A 20,585-nucleotide genomic window follows, 5' to 3' on the forward strand; every position below is an offset into this window, starting at 1 on the left:
AAAAATTGTTTTGTTGTTTTTATTGGTGTCTAAATCTTCTGTAGTTTTTAGGATAATCATATTGTAATATGAATTATTGTAATTTTGGCAAAAAAATATATCGATTCACTTTTCCGAAAAATTTCAAAATGGCGGAGCCATGAAGATTCCTGAGGTTTACAGCTCGCAGATTTACCAGCGTATGGAATATTTAACAATGCTGTGTTAGTGGATCACCGCCCTTATTTCCGCGAGGATGGATATCGCAGCGCACCGCAGCTGCGCGAACTTGTCCGTGATTCGTGCACAATATGTTACGAGGTCCCCGATGCAACCAAGTTACTGGGGGCCTACCGCGAACCACGATCGACGTGTTGCCTCCCTCTCACACTTACGTACGAATTTACAAGTGCGACAGAGAGGCAACACGTCGAACGTGGTTCGCGGTAGGCCCTCGGACGGATATTGTTTAACACCGTCGGAATTATAACAACTTTGGTTTAGGCGTCAACTGAATGACACACGCTGGGGTTTTTCAGGACAACTTTTGTCGGAGAAGTATATAGGTATAGCTAGGTAACTTTACCTCGACAAATTGCTAAATGTGTAGATATATTTAGGTTCCTTCAAATCAAAACGTAAATAGTTAATTTCTCCTTCGCTTTTATTGTTACAATTCTTTGTAAATAAATTAAAAATAATGTTAGTCCAGAGCCGAGGGACACGTTGTATATAAGTATTGTATGTATATCGTCATTAAGTCACTTAATGAATTTGAACCCTTAAACAATTAACGTTCAAATAAATACTTTCGTATGTCTGCCCGTCAAGTGTGTACGTGTGTATCCTGGCAGGGTCGCCATGTAAGGTGGGACGTCAAGACAAACAACTACTTGCTATGATATTGGTATAATGCGTGGTCTTATGGCTCCTCTACAACTCTACACGATGGCCGAGTGCTGCGCCAGCGGGATGACCTTGTTGTGGTTGGAACGCATCTACACGATGGCGACATTCAGTTGTGATCTAACCGGTTTCCAAGATGGACGTGGAAGCATTAGCCGTTGCAGCAATTTATCTAAGATACGCCACGTACCATTATTATCATCAAGTAATTTAAAAAAAATTCGTAGAAGCTGCAAGAGTTTTTTGATGATACCTACTTCCCGAAAATAAATGAATGTTAGATTTTTTAAAGAATTCAATTAATTAAATATCTTTTTTAATTTCATGTTACCTTATAATTTGCTTAAATTATTTTAGAGCATATTATAATTTTTATTTAATTTTGTTACTAGCTTAGCAACATAGCTGTGCAAATTGTGCAATGTAGGCACTTACTATATAGAGTTAGATATGTAGGTATCTAATATTCATTTATTTAACTATAAGTATGTATTGTTATATTTATTTATTTAAATTGTAAATGTACTGTCTGCGTAAATTTCCTATTCCTTCATTACTTCTATAACGAGGCGACGTACTCGTCATTTTAATTTAAAAAAAAACGAAAATTGATACTGAGCACAAACGTCCGCACTCGACCGCGTTCGAGCACGCACTGTGGATTGGGCCACGTGTAGATGCGTACCGCCATCGCTTGCCCAATCCCTTTGATGTGCGGCCGAAAAACCGACACCGCGGCCAACCCATCGCCATCCCGCGGGCCATAAGACAACCGACACCACTACCAGGGGGGTGTCACTACGCAGTTTAGGTACATTTGGCCGGCGGCCTCCCGGGCAGGGCAGGCGTATGGCAGTGGGCTGCCGCTCGACAGCACGATAGTCGTGTCACGTGGCGCTCGCGCAATGAAAATTCACGGTTCGTGCGCGGTTATAAGTTTCAATTTTGTTGCAGGCGGCGAGTATAGGTATAATTTTATACCTAAATCTACTTTTGTGAGGGAGTGAATTTTCTGTACGGTAGTACTATTAGTTATTCTGTGCCACTACCCCCTCTACACGTTCGCACAACATATTGGACCAATAGGTTGGGCCATCGTGTAGAGGAGCCATTATATACTCTAACACCGTATATGTGTGGGTAAGGCACACACTACACCCGGCAGTTCTCCTCTATTTGGTTCGATAAGTACCTAATTAAGTATATGAATTAATCTTTGTTGATTCAGTTTTTGGATTTTCAGAAGCCAGAGCTGTTTGTTTTAACTTAAATTCATTTAGCAGCAGTTAAGAAATTAACGGATTTCCGCTAATTAATATGAAAATGTCCGATACATTATCGGATAATCCCTGAAGCAGCACTGCGCAAACAGCTTGTTTGTTCGGCTTAATTAATTTGCTTGCGTACCGACACAGTACCTAAATATAGTTAGGTTAATGGGCTAATAGTTCATCATCATCATCATCTCAGCCATAAGACGTCCACTGCTGAACATAGGCCTCCCCCTTGGACCTCCATTCGTACCGGTTGGAAGCGACCCGCATCCAGCGTCCTCCGGCGGCCTTAACAAGGTCGACTGTCCATCTTGTGGGTGGACGTCCTACGCTGCGCTTGCTAGTCCGTGGTCTCCACTCGAGCACTTTTCGACCCCATCGGCCATCTTTTGCTATAAATTATAGGGCTAATAGTTAGGCCAATAAAATTAGATCCAAAAAAAGCGTTTTGAGAAATTAATTTTCAACAGGCTGGAAATCGTTCAACACCTTCATTTGGTCCTAAATGCGTGTAATCCGAGATTGCACAATCCCAGGAGATGTGCAAAAAAATATAGGATCTACACACATTAGATACACACCCACAGCTACATATTAAAGCAGCCACCAAATGAAAACAAATATAAACAATTCGTTAAATAACGCATGTTTACTTGTTGACTGATCCTTGAACGCATCCAATGTAAAAGATATCAAACGATTCGTCTTGATCCCTAGAGTTACTCCAACAATAGCTCGAAAATCCTCTTATAAATCATGGACGGGCAAGGATGTTCATTTATCAGCCAGGTTTTTTCTCACACTGACAGTCTCCGATACCTTATCTTGTGACCTTTCTCTGTCGCGGCCGGCAAACTTATGTTTTCCGGCGAGCAGGAAAACTGCCAAATTGATGGCGTAGAGGTTAGTATGTAAAGCTGTTGGGTGCGGGCTTGGGAGACGATATAGGTAAATTGGTAAAGGTTTTCTTCGGCTTAAGATAAACTTGAGCCGGTCCCAAATTTAAGAGTAATTCGATTTGCTTCACCTATGCTATAGGATTGATCGAGGGAATTGTTCCACCTTTTATTTTTTGACTAAAGAGGATAGTGTAGAACCTAAAAGTTCGTTTTTAATACGGCAATCAACCCCCAGATTGATGGATGCAATTTGTTTTGACGTTCAAAAAGTACAAGGACATGTGACACTATACGTCGATGTCGATAAAATTATGATGTATGCACCTCTATGTTTTAAATATTTATAGCTTATAAAATAAATGAACTGGATTCTTATTCGGCTTAATTTTGATTATTGTCAGATTGACTAGAGTCAGTGTCAGATGTCAGATATACAGTCGCAATAAGAAAAATCGTAAAGGTCAAACAAGTTTGCAAAAAGATAATTTTATTGAGGAACTAACACTCTCAATAAAATTAATATTGTTTACTTCAAGGATCTGTATCTCCCGAATTATAATTATTATCAAACAAATAAAAAAAAAACATAAAACAATCGCTTTTCGAAGTGTTGTCTTGTTCTTCTTAAACCAATTGAAATTAATCCTACTATAAGCATTAATCGAAGACGCATTATAACCAAAGTAACGAAAAGTCGGGCCGATATGAAATTGATTGGTAATCCACGTGTGATCTCCCCTCGGCACGGGTAATAATATCGGACCATCTGTGTCCTCCCTCAGATAGGGACGTGAAACATGTTTGCCTACCTCATTTACACCATTTGCGAGCACGCGGTTATTGTGTCAATTGGGAAAATACATTTTTACGAAGGGAAAGTTTCTTTGCATTATTTTTCTGTCAGATCATTTTAATACCTACGTATCGATAACAGTTAAGTATGTCGATATTTCATTTTGTCAATCTCTCGTTTTTGCTAGAAAAAGTTCTAGGTCTACTAATTAGTTATTTTTCTTAATACATTTACACAATTGTATGGCACGGCCCATGACATAAATAAACACAATTGTATTTAGAGTCACGCTAATGAAACCGCAGAGTTATTTTCTAAAAATATAAATTATGTTATCTTCCCCTGTTAATCAACTAAATAGATTGGTTCTTTAAGTTGACATTGCCACCCTAATTTTTGCACCAGCACTCATCATTCCTTTTTTAAATGAAAATATTTAACAAGCAGCAAATACAGAATTTCAAGTACTCAAATAAAAACTATGCAAATACTAGCCACCGTGACATGACGGGAGACAAAAGTCATGTCAGGTCCCTGAGGAATATGACTATGACACTATGACGGCGTTTTAATCTAAAAGCTATTTGGTGTAGTCCCGTTTTGCCATAGGGAAATAAATGAATGCTTATTTTTGCGAATCAATCATATTCCGAGCACCAACGAACAATGGTTGCACTCTTCCACTTTCAAATTTTCGATTTTAGTTTGTCAGTTGGGGAATTGACACAATGTACACGTACAGCGGGATTTGAAATTTTTTAATGGTGGCTCGCGACTTTTTTTTTTTAATTATAGTATGGATTCGAGATAAAATATATATGAATTTAGATAAAATATAGACTATCAAAATATACATTATAGGTGTTAAGTTAAGACATACATAGTTATCCCGTTTTATGCTGAGCGCGACCACTCATTTCATTACTTATTCATAAGAGTACTTTTAAGCAGTAATTCGTTAGAAACATCATTCGACGTCTAAGATAGGTGATAAATCGTAATTAGTTACTCTACGCTTGTTTAATGGTCGATCAAACATTTTATATATATTGCAAATAAACTGATCTTCTTCTTCTTTGAGTTATACTCTTTGCAGAGCGTCGTGGTCTGAGTAGAGATGTTAGTGTAAAATATATTTACAAACGGTTATTCAACAATACTTCCATGTATTGTATCTTGGATCTAATTAGCTCTTTGTCATACTAGGTAGATAAAGTAAATTTTCATAAAATATTTAACAGTAATAACATTAAAGTGAAAAGGTACACTACAGTACGTGCATACCACATCTATTTCATAGAAATGCAATAAAACGAGAAAATTTTTATTGCTGCCATCAGCTAACGTTGGTGATGCCGGGTATACATTAAAAAAAACCCGCCATGTGCGAGTCGGACTCGCGCATGACAGACAGACAGACAGACGGACAGCGGAGTCTTAGTAATAGGGTCCCGTTTTTAGCCTTTGGGTACGGAAATTACGGAACCCTTAAAAGGTTATTAAGGTAAATCTCATATTTTCCTGAAAAAATCTTGTTAAGGATATCCTTGCTTGACACCTAAAATGTAAGGGATTTACCTGGATACTTTTAAACAATCCCTTCTTCTAATACATGTATTTGTATGCAAAAATGTTTTTTCCTACTTGTCATCTGGAAAATAATCATCATTATTGGTGATAAACAATAATTAACAACATCATTAGGCTCATCTTTGGATTCTGTATGATGTCTGGCTCTCTTGCTCCAGGACCCCGAAATCACCCTGTATATCTCGATACACATTTTCCTCTCGACAAATCCACGATTACCAAACTAATTACCATAAAGTATGCCTTAATATTAACGTTCAAAAATATTTCTTACTCATAGATGGTTTAAATTTCGATCACTCGTAATCCTAACTTCATAATGGAAGAGGGGGACATTAACCATTATATCTTGAGCCCTCCGCGTACGCCAAATTTTGGCACCGTAATGTTGCTTAAAAGGCTATAAAGGTCTAGTTATGCTGGTGAGTATAACGCGGGATTTCGAGCATAGATTTTCGTCATTTGTATGCGAGATATGAGCTAATAAATCTCGACTCGAGGAAAGATTTAACTCGCTTCCATCAGTTGGATTTGCGATGTGAGACGTGAACATTTCAAGATTGTACTTATTAATTCAGTTAGCTCTGTTACCTGCTTAATCCATCAGGCGAAATGTGCAGGCTAATTTGTGGTTTTTTCGATTCGAATTTGTATCGAGCAGACTTTAAGAAATCTTTTAGCCGAGTACTAATAATTATGTAGCTACTTGTATTTTGGATTAGAACATGTAGGGACTTAAAACAATGGTTACAAAATCATACAAATGTCTCTTAATTATAAAATCGAATTCAACTCTCGGTTTTCAACGACTATGCTTGATGAAAATAACTAAACATCTGTTGTGTAAAAAATGTTGAATTAGTAGATTAAATCGTTGGCTAATATTTTTATTTTGAGATTTAATCCATATTCTTGTGTAGATTAAAAGAAGCCTAACTTTAGGTAGCTACATAAATAATTATATCGAAGGTTAGTTTTGTTTGTGGGCTAGTAATTTCGTTCTCAACCTAAATAAATGTCTAGACTAGAATCAAAAGCTAACAAGACGCCTCAGATATTAATGAAAAGTTAAAAATAGAATGCCTGATTGACCAACCGACCAAAAATTCCATAAATGACGCCATGATAGTGCCGCGAATTAAACACAATAAAAATAAAACGTATTAAACCGTTGATGTGTTTGTTTAGGTCTCACCCATGTCTCACCAGACATCGGATTATAGTGAGCAAAATTAAATGACAGGAGTAAGGTGTTCCTGTAGGTATGTACATAAATATTTATTAGTTATCGATGTTTTTCCCATGTACTAGTGATCGCTCCAAGTTTTATTATTAAAAGTATGATAAACAACAAAATAAAAACTTTTTTTTCATTTCAAAGCTGGCAGCGACGGCAGCGATCACTACGATAAAATGTTTTTTTTTTTTTTTTTTTTATTTATTTCAAAAAATATACTTATGTTTAGGTATACAAAAGTTTCGCCAAACTGTAGACAGTTTGTTGGCGAATAGTGCGCTCTCAATTATTTTTATAAGTAAGTACTTTATGCGTTATACCTACAGAGTACAGCACAAACTGTTATGTAGTACTATTCTAAGTTTAACTTAACTCTAAATTTGTTACCATGCATATATCCATAATTCAACAAGACCGGTTTGTAACACTACGGTCAGCATTGACGTTCAGTGGCAGATTTGCCCTATTGCCCAGTAGGCCCGGGCCTAGGGCGGCAAAAAATTAGAGGCGGCCAATTGTGACAAAAAATTCGCTAATGATAACAAGAAATAACTTAAAATGTAGTCAATAATTATGATTGATGCTGCGAAAGGGGCCTGGGGCCTAGGGCGGCAAAGATAAAGATAAAAGATAAAAAATAGTTTATTCAAGTAGTCATATTACAATGCACTTATGAACGTCAAATAAAGCTATACCGGCTGCAAAGACTGCAAATCCGCCACTGTTGACGTTAGTCGCCGCGCTACTATCGCGATTGACGTTCAATCCGTTACTCATTTGGCATCTAAATTTTCAATAGAAAATAACAATATTCAAGCTATTTTCTCTAACCTTTAATAAAAAAAACTTACACGTCCTTACCACGTTCCTTTTGAGAAAGTGCGCCCGTGAGAAAGTTCCCAACAACTTTAGTCCTTACAAGTTGACGAGTTATTTTCGACGTGCTCGGTAACAATCAATCGGGTCACCGGCTCATGTAGGAAAGTTTACAAAAGAGTTGAATTTTATATTAATTGCCGCTCACCGTTGGTAGAGTGTTCATCTTCACACTCTAGAACCTAAATGGTCGCGCACAGCACGATTTATAGGTACCGGCAAACTTCTTGAATAAAAGGCCTGCGCAAACCGGCGGAGCGCAGCGCAGATCACTTTAAAATTATCAATGTATATTCTTCCCTATTTCAATTACATTCAGGTTTAAATTTAAATGCTTTGAGACCGACCTCGGAGCATCACGGAGGATTGTTACTCCGCGGCATCGAGGAGCACGTTAGAGGATACCGCGGCGGTAGGCGCCGGCATGCCGCGGCATCCCCCGGTATGCGCCGAGGCTTCCCGAGTGCGCCGGAGTAGCACCGGGACGACGGAGGAGAACTCGTGCACACTAGTCACTAATCCCTTTTGATAGAGTACACGCGGCGGCATGCCATCCCAGATGCGCCGGCCGCCAGCGCCGGGCTGTGAGGGCGCTCGCGGTATGTCGGGGGATTTTTACCTCGCCGGTGTGCGCTGCGCGGCGTAAATGCTCCTCGGTGATCTGCGCTGCGCTCCGCCGGTTTGCGCTGGCCTTAAATGACCTTGCCTTTAAATACGGTTTGTTTTTAATCCTACCATTATTTGCGCGAAAGAGATGAAAATACAGTACAACAGAAGAAAAAGAACAGTGTAATTTTGTACCTACTATAATTTTAGCTACATTCCATGTGTTAGGGCATATTCGCTCTCATGTTTTCAATGGTTTTTATGCATCCATCTTCTTTTATGCTGCCTAAGATATATAGCTAATTGCTACCATAACATTACCTAAGTTGTGAGCAATCTAATCTTAAAATAGCATAATAACGTAAAGCAATTAGATGTATTGTGTGTAGGTATGTCAGTATTTTTTTGCACGCGCGATTATGTCAAAGCCAAAAGCCAAAGCAGGCGGTCTAGCATAAGTTGCGATTTCGTGCGCGAGTGCATACTTGAAGTCGCGTTTGAAGTATGGAGTATGGAGTCGCGCGCGAGAACGCAACTCATGCTAGCAGGTCAGGTAAGAGTACCTATCACATTAACTGTATTTGTCAAAATATGTATATCCCATGTTCGGGCAATAAACCAAAGATTCTAAAATAGACACCAATCTAAAACGATATTCGAAGAACAGACGCTGTTAACAGTAGAATGTAATCTGTTGAGTAAACAAATGTTCTTTTATCTCCTAATACTCAAACGTAAGCGTACGTATGATGAAAAGCTTGTTACTTCCCAATAGAGAAAGCAAAGACTGAAGTAAACTTTACGAATGCTATTTTATATGTTGTACGAGTATACATATGAACATATTATAACATCTGTATAAGACGATCTATATAATAGTTATTTACGATACAAGTGCGGAAAAGAGGAAATTCGAAACGAGTGGCGATAAATTAAAACACGACCGAAGGGAGTGTTTTAAATCGACACGAGTTCGAATTACCTATTTGCACGTGTATCGTACAACGTTTTACAGTACATATGGCCCTTTAAACTTTTAACATACGCACGAAAGGTGCTATTTTACGCACTAGTGCGGGAAAATAGGACCATATGTATACTGTAAAAGCATTTACATGAAATTATTTCCCACTAGTAAAATATGTGCACATACAACATTCAATAACTACTGAAATCTTTTATCCCCGACCTATCAATAAATCAAACTCTCCTTACCACCTACCAATCTTGCTAAGTTACGTAGAACTCGCGTAGAACTATTTCAAGGTATTTCATTAGGTACAGACACTAATAACAGGGCATCAGACAAACAACCAGTGATTGAGAGGTTAATTGAGGAGTTTTTCTACCGCGCCGCTATTGTAAACGTTTTTTTTTCCCAACACGCTACAGACTAACAGGCCCATTCGAGTTTTAGTTATTCGATCTGATCTGTCAGTGTCAAAAGTGACATTACTTCAACCAAAAACGTCACTTTTGACACTTAGATATCAGTATTATATCGAATAACTAAAACTCGGGACTTCCGGTTCGGGCACCATCTTGATATAAGTCACGCCTCGTGATGAATTTCTTTGTTTTTTGCTCATTAATAAAAAAAATTGAAGTGTAATATCGATAGCTTATTATACAGTAAACTAATGTGGTGGTGTGCAGTGAATGGAGAATTCATCTTGATACGCGTTTAACCACTATTTTGGAGTCAACGGTCGGTAGTCCACGTGCTACTCCAGTAAAGTCCAGATATCGCTTTTATTTACAAGAGCTATTCAAATCACCGTAAGTACACTGTCCCGTACAATATTAGTCGTATTGGAGGCTCCTAATACCTTGATACTGGCGAAATAGTCCCACTGGACTGAAGCCATAATTTTAAAAGAATGAATGAACTAAAACTCGAATTGGCCTGTAGGACAGCACGTAATGGCGAAATCTCTGGACTATCACGGATTAGTACGGAAAACACTGTTCGCCGTTAATAGGTGTACATAATACGTAGTTAATGTTCTTATCGAAGTATTTGGCTTAGTGAAAGTGAATTAAGAAAACGGTTTCCTTTGTTATCAAATTACTTTTAGTTTGTATACAGTCAGAACCAATAGTAGCGGATAAGACTATTAAGACTAAGTACGCGTAAAGCTTATCTTGCTAAGCTAAGCTAAGCTAAGCTTATCTACCATTTTCTAATAACTTTTCAAAAATATATGTATTAAATTTGATGGATACTTCCCAAAATTAATTAATGCAAACTGTAGCATAATATATCTATATTAAATTTGTAAGCTTAATAAAGGATGGCAGATACTTTTAGTGTATACTTTGAAATCGTTTTTTTTTCGTAATTAAAGTACTTACATGCCTACTTTGAAACTACCTTTGGATGATGATTATTATGAATTGATTCTATATAATTAGCATAGGTATAGGCAATGTATCAGGATACTAACGCCTGATTATTATTGTTCATTAAAGTTTTTAAAACGCGACACATTGCTGACATATCAAAATAATGTGTGAAGACAAACAAAAAACACAACTTTCACTAAAATATGGGTACTTTAATAAAAAAAAACCGGGCAAGTGCGAGTCGGACTCGCGCACGAAGGGTTCCGTACCATAATGCAAAACACGGCAAAAAAAAAACGGTCACCCATCCAAGTTCTGACCCCGCCCGACGTTGCTTAACTTCGGTCAAAAATCACGTTTGTTGTATGCCACTTAAATCTTTATTTTATTCTGTTTTTAGTATTTGTTGTTATAGCGGCAACAGAAATACATCATCTGTGAAAATTTCAACTGTCTATTAGCTGTCACGGTTCGTGAGATACAGCCTGGTGACAGACGGACGGACGGACGGACGGACGGACAGCGGAGTCTTAGTAATAGGATCCCGTTTTACCCTCTAGGTACGGAACCCTAAAAAAGTAAGTACTTGTGTATCCTTGTAAATAATCAATTTCATTTCTATACCAAAATAGATACGCCGATATGCGGCACCCTCAAAAGGGTCTGTCAGTATGTTTGCCCAACGCTCGGAGCGTTTACCTCCTATTAGGGTAAGGTGGCCGAACGTTTCAGGACTGTTTTCCTTCGAATAGGACCGCTTAGGAATAATCAGCTTTTCCCTTTCGTTTAGTCTGTTATTGTAGGCAATTGGGTCAAGAGTGTCTGCGAATGCTCTTATATTTGGAGAGTAAACATGGGTGATTCCGTCCTATAGTTCGTTTTTTTTAGCATTAGAAAGAACTTGAAAGAAGGTAAGCGATCTTGACATGTCTTTTAATTGAAAAACGCTTTTTAAAAATCAATAACTAATACTTATGAAAGCAGAAGAATATAAATGGACGTATTAGATTCATAATTGTTACATATTTGCCGTAACTTACTTTTAAAATGTGTTTTTCAATTAAAAGACACATCAAGATTGTTTACCTTATTTCTAATGCTAAAAAAAACGAACTATAGTTTGGCTTCATGATGGGATTTCAGACCATGTTGTTTTAACTTTGAAATATGTTACTTAATAAAATTTACTTTGTGGGGACAAGTCTTATGCCTAGAAATATTTAATCTGCTTTTTGACTGCAGATTTTCTTAAAAAAGTTATCCTATAGTCCGGCAAGAACCGATATTAATGGCTGTTTTTCTTTGTTTTTGTATATTTAGGCAGTATGGAGCATCAAATTTTATGCGATCACCGAGAAAGTTTATTTGAATAAAAAACTACTAAGGTAGTTACTAATTTTAAATAACTTGTATCATTTTTTAAAACTTCATTAGTTTCTAATGGTATAAATAAAGGGAGTAATAGGAACCGTGCGCGTTGGAGGGTCTGCCATCTTGTGGCCTGAATCTGAAACTTATGTGCACATGTACATTGCCAAAGCAAGTGCCACCATCTACCGTTCTCGTCTGTACGTTTCCTTGTGCATAGTAGGTTCTGCCAGCTTGTGGGCTATATCGGAAGAATAAACGACACATTTACGCCTCACGCCAAAAATCTGACGGCTTCTATGCTGCCCCCTTAAGGTGAGAGTTCATTTCCAACGACAGCAGCACTACCGTTCATTTTACTATGGAAATTGACAATAACACCGACGCGTTCGTACTAGTAGTGCAGCTGCGGTCAGAAATGGAATGTTACCCTTATAAGTACTTAGTTCATGCACGGGGCCTATAGCGCGTGTATGAAGTTATACATATTATTGCTATTACTTTATTGTTAATTTTGAACACTATACATTTTTCTAGTTTAAGAGCTCATGTTTTGCCATCGTATTAGGTCGCTTTTCATACGTCTATCCGTAGCTTAACCCTCTTTCTCACTGCTTTGAGCTTCAAAGTGAGATAACTATAAAATTATGAATAAATAATCTAACAGAATCCAGTCTAGTACACAAAGCAGTCGGTTATTTTTGAATGAATGGAGTACCTAAATAAGAAATAGGTATCCAATGTATTTTAAATAGTTATTGGTACCTACAATTTTATTACACCTTGAATAAAAAATATTATAACAATGTTGCATTAAATTTGTACATTACTTATCATTTTCTAATTAGCACTGATTGTCCGAACTTTCCAAAACAGAACACAAAATTATTCAAAATTATTTAGGTATATCTGAAATTAAAAAGCCCGAATATTACAAGATGTGAAACGGCGACGAAGCTGGATATCTCGTTATTCTTCAGCGACATAAATTATTCCCCCTAACAATGTCAGCCATTTGATGAAGAATTCATTCTTAGCGCGCGTCTTTATGATCGTTACAAACACTTTCCCTTTCAAGACCTTTTAGAATTACCGACATTTTAAATATTTTATTATAATACTGACTGTATAATGTGTATAAACTCGACTCGACCAAGCCGACTAGGCAACTTGAGGGGTAAATTTTATTAGGCACCTATCTCATTTTTATGATACGAGTAGGGCTTCCAATACCGGGATCCCGGGATCCCGAAATACCGGGATCCCGTCTGTTTAAACAGATTTTTCAATACCGGTATTTTTTAATGAAATACCGGGATCCCGGTATTTTCTAAAACAAGGAAAATGTGCCTATTATAACGTTTAAAATCTATTAAAATGGTCAAATTCGGCTGTATCAAGAAGATAACTTGCCAATTTAATTAAAGAAGATCATTTAATTGAAACAAGATCTGTGCATATGCGTTAGATAAATATTTGGTGATGAATTCTGATGTTCAGGATATATTAAGGGGCTACCCCACGCGAATGACCTTCGATCTGAATCCCTTAGTTTTCTAATGTTTTGACATTGGAAATGTCTTTTCGTTCGCTCCAGTATAGGCTCCGATTTCACGAAAAAGTGCGATCCCCTCATATCTCGGAAAGTTGTGAAGATATGATATTAAAAAATAGGCTCAAAATACGCATAATCACGAGAGCTGTAAGGTGCAAAAATAATTATTCGAGAAAGTCAAAAACAAAAAAAGTTATGGTCGAAATAGTGAAAATAAAATTTTTTTTTTTCCGAATTTTTGATTTTGGTGCTCGATAATTTGGAAACGAAGAATGACATCAAAAATTTGAGAAAAACGGCTCTGGACAATTTAGTCAGCTACAATTTGAGCCTAAAACAAAGACGATCGGGTTAAGGGTTTGCCCTGTAGCCTAACCTTTAAATAGTCAAAAAGTCAGAACGACATTTTTCACATGACATTTATGACTTCATGTTTCGCAGAGTTCGTTATCGGTGTTTGTTGTGAATTATCGATAGGGAGAGGGAGAGGGAGAGGGAGAGGGAGAGGGAGAGGGAGAGGGAGAGGGAGAGGGAGAGGGAGAGGGAGAGGGAGAGGGAGAGGGAGAGGGAGAGGGAGAGGGAGAGGGAGAGGGAGAGGGAGAGGGAGAGGGAGAGGGAGAGGGAGAGGGAGAGGGAGAGGGAGAGGGAGAGGGAGAGGGAGAGGGAGAGGGAGAGGGAGAGGGAGAGGGAGAGGGAGAGGGAGAGGGAGAGGGAGAGGGAGAGGGAGAGGGAGAGGGAGAGGGAGAGGGAGAGGGAGAGGGAGAGGGAGAGGGAGAGGGAGAGGGAGAGGGAGAGGGAGAGGAGAGGGAGAGGGAGAGGGAGAGGGAGAGGGAGAGGAGAGGGAGAGGGAGAGGGAGAGGGAGAGGGAGAGGGAGAGGGAGAGGGAGAGGGAGAGGGAGAGGGAGAGGGAGAGGGAGAGGGAGAGGGAGAGGGAGAGGGAGAGGGAGAGGGAGAGGGAGAGGGAGAGGGAGAGGGAGAGGGAGAGGGAGAGGGAGAGGGAGAGAGGGAGAGGGAGAGGGAGAGGGAGAGGAGAGGGAGAGGGGAGAGGGAGAGGAGAGGGAGAGGGAGAGGGAGAGGGAGAGGGAGAGGGAGAGGGAGAGGGAGAGGGAGAGGGAGAGGGAGAGGGAGAGGGAGAGGGAGAGGGAGAGGGAGAGGGAGAGGGAGAGGGAGAGGGGAGAGGAGAGGGAGAGGGAGAGGGAGAGGGAGAGGGAGAGGGAGAGGGGAGAGGGAGAGGGAGAGGGAGAGGAGAGGGAGAGGGAGAGGGAGAGGGAGAGGGAGAGGGAGAGGGAGAGGGAGAGGGAGAGGGAGAGGGAGAGGGAGGGAGAGGAGGGAGAGGGAGAGGGAGAGGGAGAGGGAGAGGGAGGGAGAGGGAGAGGGAGAGGGGAGAGGGAGAGGGAGAGGGGAGAGGGAGAGGGGAGAGGGAGAGGGAGAGGGAGAGGGGAGAGGGAGAGGGAGAGGGAGAGGGAGAGGGAGAGGGAGAGGGAGAGGGAGAGGGAGAGGGAGAGGGAGAGGGAGAGGGAGAGGGAGAGGGAGAGGGAGAGGGAGAGGGAGAGGGAGAGGGAGAGGGAGAGGGAGAGGGAGAGGGAGAGGGAGAGGGAGAGGGAGAGGGAGAGGGAGAGGGAGAGGGAGAGGGAGAGGGAGAGGGAGAGGGAGAGGGAGAGGGAGAGGGAGAGGGAGAGGGAGAGGGAGAGGGAGAGGGAGAGGGAGAGGGAGAGGCTGCTAGCAGATAGCTGATGCTGAACCCTGGCTGTACCTAAAGGAACTCAGGTTTGTTGCAACATAGGCACACGCTGTTTTGGTCATCCGACTCGTCTTGATGAGCACTTAGGAGAGTAGTACCCAAGATAGCTGATGCTGAACCCAGGGGCCGATTGCATAACAAACTACAACTAATATTACAAGCGGAACTCCTTATTTAATAAGTGAAATTAGAAAAGGAGTTCCGCTTGTAATATTAGTTGTAGTTTGTTATGCAATCGGCCCCTGGTAGTACCTATTGGAACTCAGGTTTGGTGCAACATAGACAAACGCTGTTATGGTCATCTCTCGTCGCGTCAAACTGCTGTCAAGAAAAATACATATCTTGCAGCAAATGGGCCGCTGCCGATCAAGACTCGAGTGACGATAACGGCGATGTGGCTACCACTTCTCGAGTTGACTACGGATTTGCCGTGTAATAATTTTCTTGTACTTTGAACATTAATATATCCTGCTTATTAATCGAAAAATGAAATATGTACCTATACTTATGCGCCACGGCGACAATTATTCAAACTTCGATCCGCGTGTGGAAATTTTGCAATTTGTTTGTTCACATGCGTTATGACCAGGATACTTGTGTTAGTCTAAGAATAAAATAATTATCATTCAACGTTGTAGTTTTATTTTGTAACTTTTTCCTTATCCAGACTTTCTCGTCGCTCAGCGACAATATTTTTTCGAATTCCGTAGATTCATTTCCAATGTGCTCGATAGTCGTGTGAGGCACGAAATCTGTGAATTTTTTTGTAGCTTATTATATTAACAACAACATCTTGAAGCAATATATACTGCAAAACGTAATTCAAGACCAAAAAAAGTAAGAAAATGTTGCCACTTTTTACTAGCGCGTCTTGTATTTATGCAAAAATAAGTATATAAAAGTACTTTTTTAAATCGCAGAAGTAAAATTACTAATAAATAAATTATCTTAGCGTGATTTATTTATCAAAAGGAATTTACTATTTTACAAACAAATTATTGCAGTGGCAACATTGTCTTACTTTTTTTGGTCTTGAATTAAGTTTTGCAGTTTAGTAACTAGTATCCGGGATCCCGGGATCCCGGTATTGATGAAGACAGTTTCGGTATTAATACCGGTATTGAAAGAAGCCCGGTATTTGGAAGCCCTAGATACGAGTGATACATAACTAATTTTTGGGCTTGTGCTCGCAATTTTAATGGCTCCTCTACACGATGGGCCAGCGCCGGCCACTCCAAGGGACGCATTTATGCGCTAGAGGGAGCAAGTGATATTGCTATCTCATTCTACCGCATGGCTGCGTCCCTTGGAGTGGCCGGCGCTGGCCCATCGTGTAGAGGAGCCATAAAACAAAAGCTTCCGGTGCTAAGATATATTTATTGAAACTAAACTGAAGTGCCGTTCAATAATTTTACCAATCTAAAAATTTGAATAATTTAAGAAAACTAATGAATGATAAGGATTAGAAAGCACGTAGTTTCACCTATTCATACAAAGTTCAGTTTGCGTTAGGTTTTAAAGTACCTATTGAAATATGGTCTTAAAGGTTCAACATAAAAAAAAAACTTAGTAAAATCATATTATAAGTAAAAAAGATAATCTTTTTTAATTTCTTATCTAGAAATTAAAATTCAAGATGAACACGCAACGTCAGAAACGCAATCATCAAAATAAAAGGAGATATTAATCTGAAATTTGCACAAACAAACAATTAAGCAACGTTGCATCTTTTGTCCTGTCCCTCTTTTATCCCTGTGTTATCCGTTCTTAGCACCATTAGTGCCATTCTTCAAGAAGGCGATTTATTTAAGTAGGGCCAAAACACATTGCCGCTTATAACCCTCGTTATTTTAAAAAACAACACAAAAGGGTTGCCTGTCTGGAAAAAAGTGCGATGCCTTAAAATAAGCGCGAAGAATAAAAAAGGAAAATATATTCGTTAGGGCTCCAAATAACTGTAATTTTTTGTATACAGCATCATTAAACTAACCAACGACATTATAATCAAGAGTGCCGTATAATTTGGCCGTCTCTAAAAATAAGCGTGATGTTTACGCTACAAAATATACGTCCTATTTCAGATTGTGTCGTGCAACCAAGCAACAAACGTCAGTCGCGCTATGCCACGCATCAGGAGATCACCGCCTGCATAACTTGACGTTACGTTTCGGAACGTTCCTTTCGAAATTCGAACGCATTTGAATGAAAAAGGCGCGAAAGTAGAATGTGTCATAGATTTTTTTTTCTTTTTGACGGCCAGTAATGCTTTGTTTTTAATTTGTGTTTCGGTTGACATCGTTTGTTTTATGCCAGAAAATGATATTGACCAAGGGATTTGATGTTTTTGTTGCCATTTTCGTAATTGTTTCATCGAGAGGTGAGTTTTTTATTTATTTACTTATACTTATTTTATTTTACGAGAAACAATATATACCTACGGTTAACAACGAATAACAAATACAGCACATACAAGTAAAAAAAATTAACTTATTTATACAATGTATAAGTCATTTATAGTATTTTTACCATACATTACAAACTAAATATGAATAAAAGAGAATTTAAAGTAAATTTAGGTTTAATTAAGAGATTAAGTAGGAACTATAAGAAATTTTTCCGGTAAATAATCACAAAGTATATGATATTTATTATTTACGATTGTTGCTTTGAAAACAATGTTCCAATAAATAAGCATATATTTAACAAAAAGGGCGTCACACACATGACGAAGATACTATACGTAATATTTTATCTTAAGATGTCTGACGCCCTTAGGACAATAAACACGCACCCTGCTGCTTTCCGCATTTACTGTCACTTCTCTCAATCAAATTGCGGTTTTCTTTGATCGAGAATACCATAGTTAATTGTCTTAACGATGTTGTTGACGCTTGTTGGCTGAAAGATTCATAGGGTCATTGCGTCAGTTTACCGTCCAGTGCCTGTTTCCGTCCACTTGGCACACATAATTTGAATATTCAAGTGATACGCAATTCTTAGTAGAAACTACGCCAAGTGGACGGAAACAGGCACTGGACGGTAAACTGACGCAATGACCCTATGCAGTAGCTAATATTATGCCGTCGAATGGAGATATTTACTACTACAGTCTGTGCGGAAAGGAAAGAGTCGTAGAATGTATTGGTCCACGAGTCCTCTCTTTGCCCACAAACTACCTATATGTTATACCTACCTATTGTCTGAATATAAAATGTGTTCGCCACTTGAAGTAGTTATGTTGTTAAATATTGCACTCAAAGATTATTATTTTCATACACACAAACGTAGATACCTACCGGAAAATCCAGTAAGTAAATAAATTGATGACAAATTTGAAATTCAACGTGAAAAATGTCTAACAAAAGTCGTGCAAACTATTAAAAAATACGATCAATAAAAAACAACTTTTCAACGCAAAATATTGAACAGATTGAGTGTAAACTGAGTGAAGAGAAATAGAATGCCAATTTAGTTGACAAATTGACATTTATCCATGCGGCAGACGAATCGAATTGCATAGGTACGTTTAGTAAGTCTAGTAACTTTGACAGTCAATATTTACTAAGCCTTCTGACAAGTTAGGGTGAACTATTGATAAAGATTTTTTTCTTTTAAACAAAGTAGTTAGAGTTAGACCAAGAAAAGTTTGCAGCAAATATGATAGCATAGGAGTGCCAGTGTTATTTAATACGTCATAATTTCATAGAAGTTTGACGTTCAAAATAACACGTGCACTGCGTGTGCTATCAAAATCGTTGCAGACTTTTCTTGGTCTAACTCTATGTACATACTTAGAGTTTTTTTTATACTTAGGTGTATACTTTTTGGTTTGTCGTTGTCTTGTGTTTTTGTGTCAATGGCTGTGTTAGAAAGGTAAACGATGTTTCTTAAGTTTTAAAATTACCTCCATTACTTGTGAGAACTTCCCAACCTTGTTGTTAATAACGAGCCAATCACGTGTCTATTTACTTACTTTACTTAGTAATCGAGTAATTATTGTGATGGGAAGATTTTTACATTTTCTACGGTCAAAGTGCTTTGAATAATCTGATTTTGGAATTTAAAAAAAATAAGTTTTTTACGATAACATATAAGTACCAATAAAAACCATTTATAACCTACCCAAAAACTTTTTATTTTCTTTCTCAACTAAGTGCTGGTGGCTCACAGAGTATACCAATATTCTAAATTTCATTTGAATATACCTTACAATTGGCTGTTTAGCCTTTAGAGCTTTATTGACTGTTTTATACGGACAGACAGTCAGACACATAATGGTGAAACAATAAGAACGCATTTTGTCTACAGTACCCTAAAAATCAAAGTGACGTGTTCTAAGTTTTTAAAATATTTACTAACTGAATCACAGATGTCTGACACGTGTGTTCAATTCGAGGAAGTTTGACGTCTTTTCTTTGAACTAGATTTTTCCTGAAATCTTTAGCAATTCTAAATAAATGTTCTAAATATTTATTTTAGTAGGTATTATCATATATCATACTAGAATGAGTAGAATTCTTTGCAGATGTTTGAAAACTTATACATAATAAAGAATTCTTAGTAATTGTACCTACTTACATCAAACGTTCAAAGACATATAAAGGGATACAAATTCAAAGAATACATTAAGTGGTAGAACGTTTCGTAGTAACGATAACGATTACAAAGGCAGATCTTCATAACAATAGCGTTTGAATTGTATAATATTAGATGTGGATGAAAATGTATGATACACGCAAAGTATTTAAGATTCAAAACAGTTGTTAACCTTATATTTAGTTTAGACCTCAAATAAACGAGTAGTTATCATATCTCACTATACGCTTAACCCTTTGAACGTCAAGTGGGAGTGCCCCGTAGCGTCAAGAACGTTTATTGTACTACAAGAACAAGTATAAGGGTTATAATTATAATAAGTGTTGTGGCGTACACTGTCAAATTAGCATTCATTACTTCGAAGTAAGATTTAGGTGCTTGGCTTGTACCAATTACTTAGCGTGTACGGACATTATTAGATATGAAAAATAGTGGACAAAAGTTAAAATCGTGGTACATGTACATACCATTCATACTGAAATCCTATAAGGTTAACGTACTAGTGCTCGTCACGGTCCCAGTACATGTCATCTTTAAACTTAAGTCATTGTCAATAAAGGTGACAGCAGGATGTCATCTAATTGGGCATTAGCAAGTCGAGCACTAGTACGTTTACCTTAATATTTTCTGTCCGGGCGGGTCTACTATTTTTGTGTTGTTATTCTCTCTCGTTGTCCGAGTGACAACAGTGGCACAGTTTGTAATAAATGTTGTATTTTGTTCTACTAATAGAATTAGTAGATTACCCATTATGGAAATGGCATACAACTGGTACCACAAATATGCATGTTTGGTAAATTGAAATACCTAGAAATCAGG

General features: G+C 38.4%; 2 protein-coding genes across 3 annotated transcripts in view; one reads left to right on the forward strand and one right to left on the reverse strand.

The window, feature by feature from the left end:
• Window positions 1-20,585, reverse strand: part of LOC134797105 (probable cytochrome P450 301a1, mitochondrial) — a 308,099-nt gene that overhangs the window by 84,779 nt on the left and 202,735 nt on the right. The gene's annotated exons all lie outside the window — the stretch shown is intronic.
• Window positions 17,183-20,585, forward strand: part of LOC134797103 (fasciclin-2-like) — a 67,300-nt gene continuing 63,897 nt past the window's right edge. The window contains exon 1 of the mRNA XM_063769332.1: window positions 17,183-17,547. Coding sequence (XP_063625402.1) covers window positions 17,487-17,547 — 61 coding nt within the window. The 5' untranslated portion in view covers window positions 17,183-17,486. The remainder of the gene's footprint in view (window positions 17,548-20,585) is intronic.

Source organism: Cydia splendana, chromosome 14 (assembly GCF_910591565.1).
Source record: "Cydia splendana chromosome 14, ilCydSple1.2, whole genome shotgun sequence".
Classification (NCBI taxonomy): Eukaryota; Metazoa; Arthropoda; class Insecta; order Lepidoptera; family Tortricidae; genus Cydia; species Cydia splendana.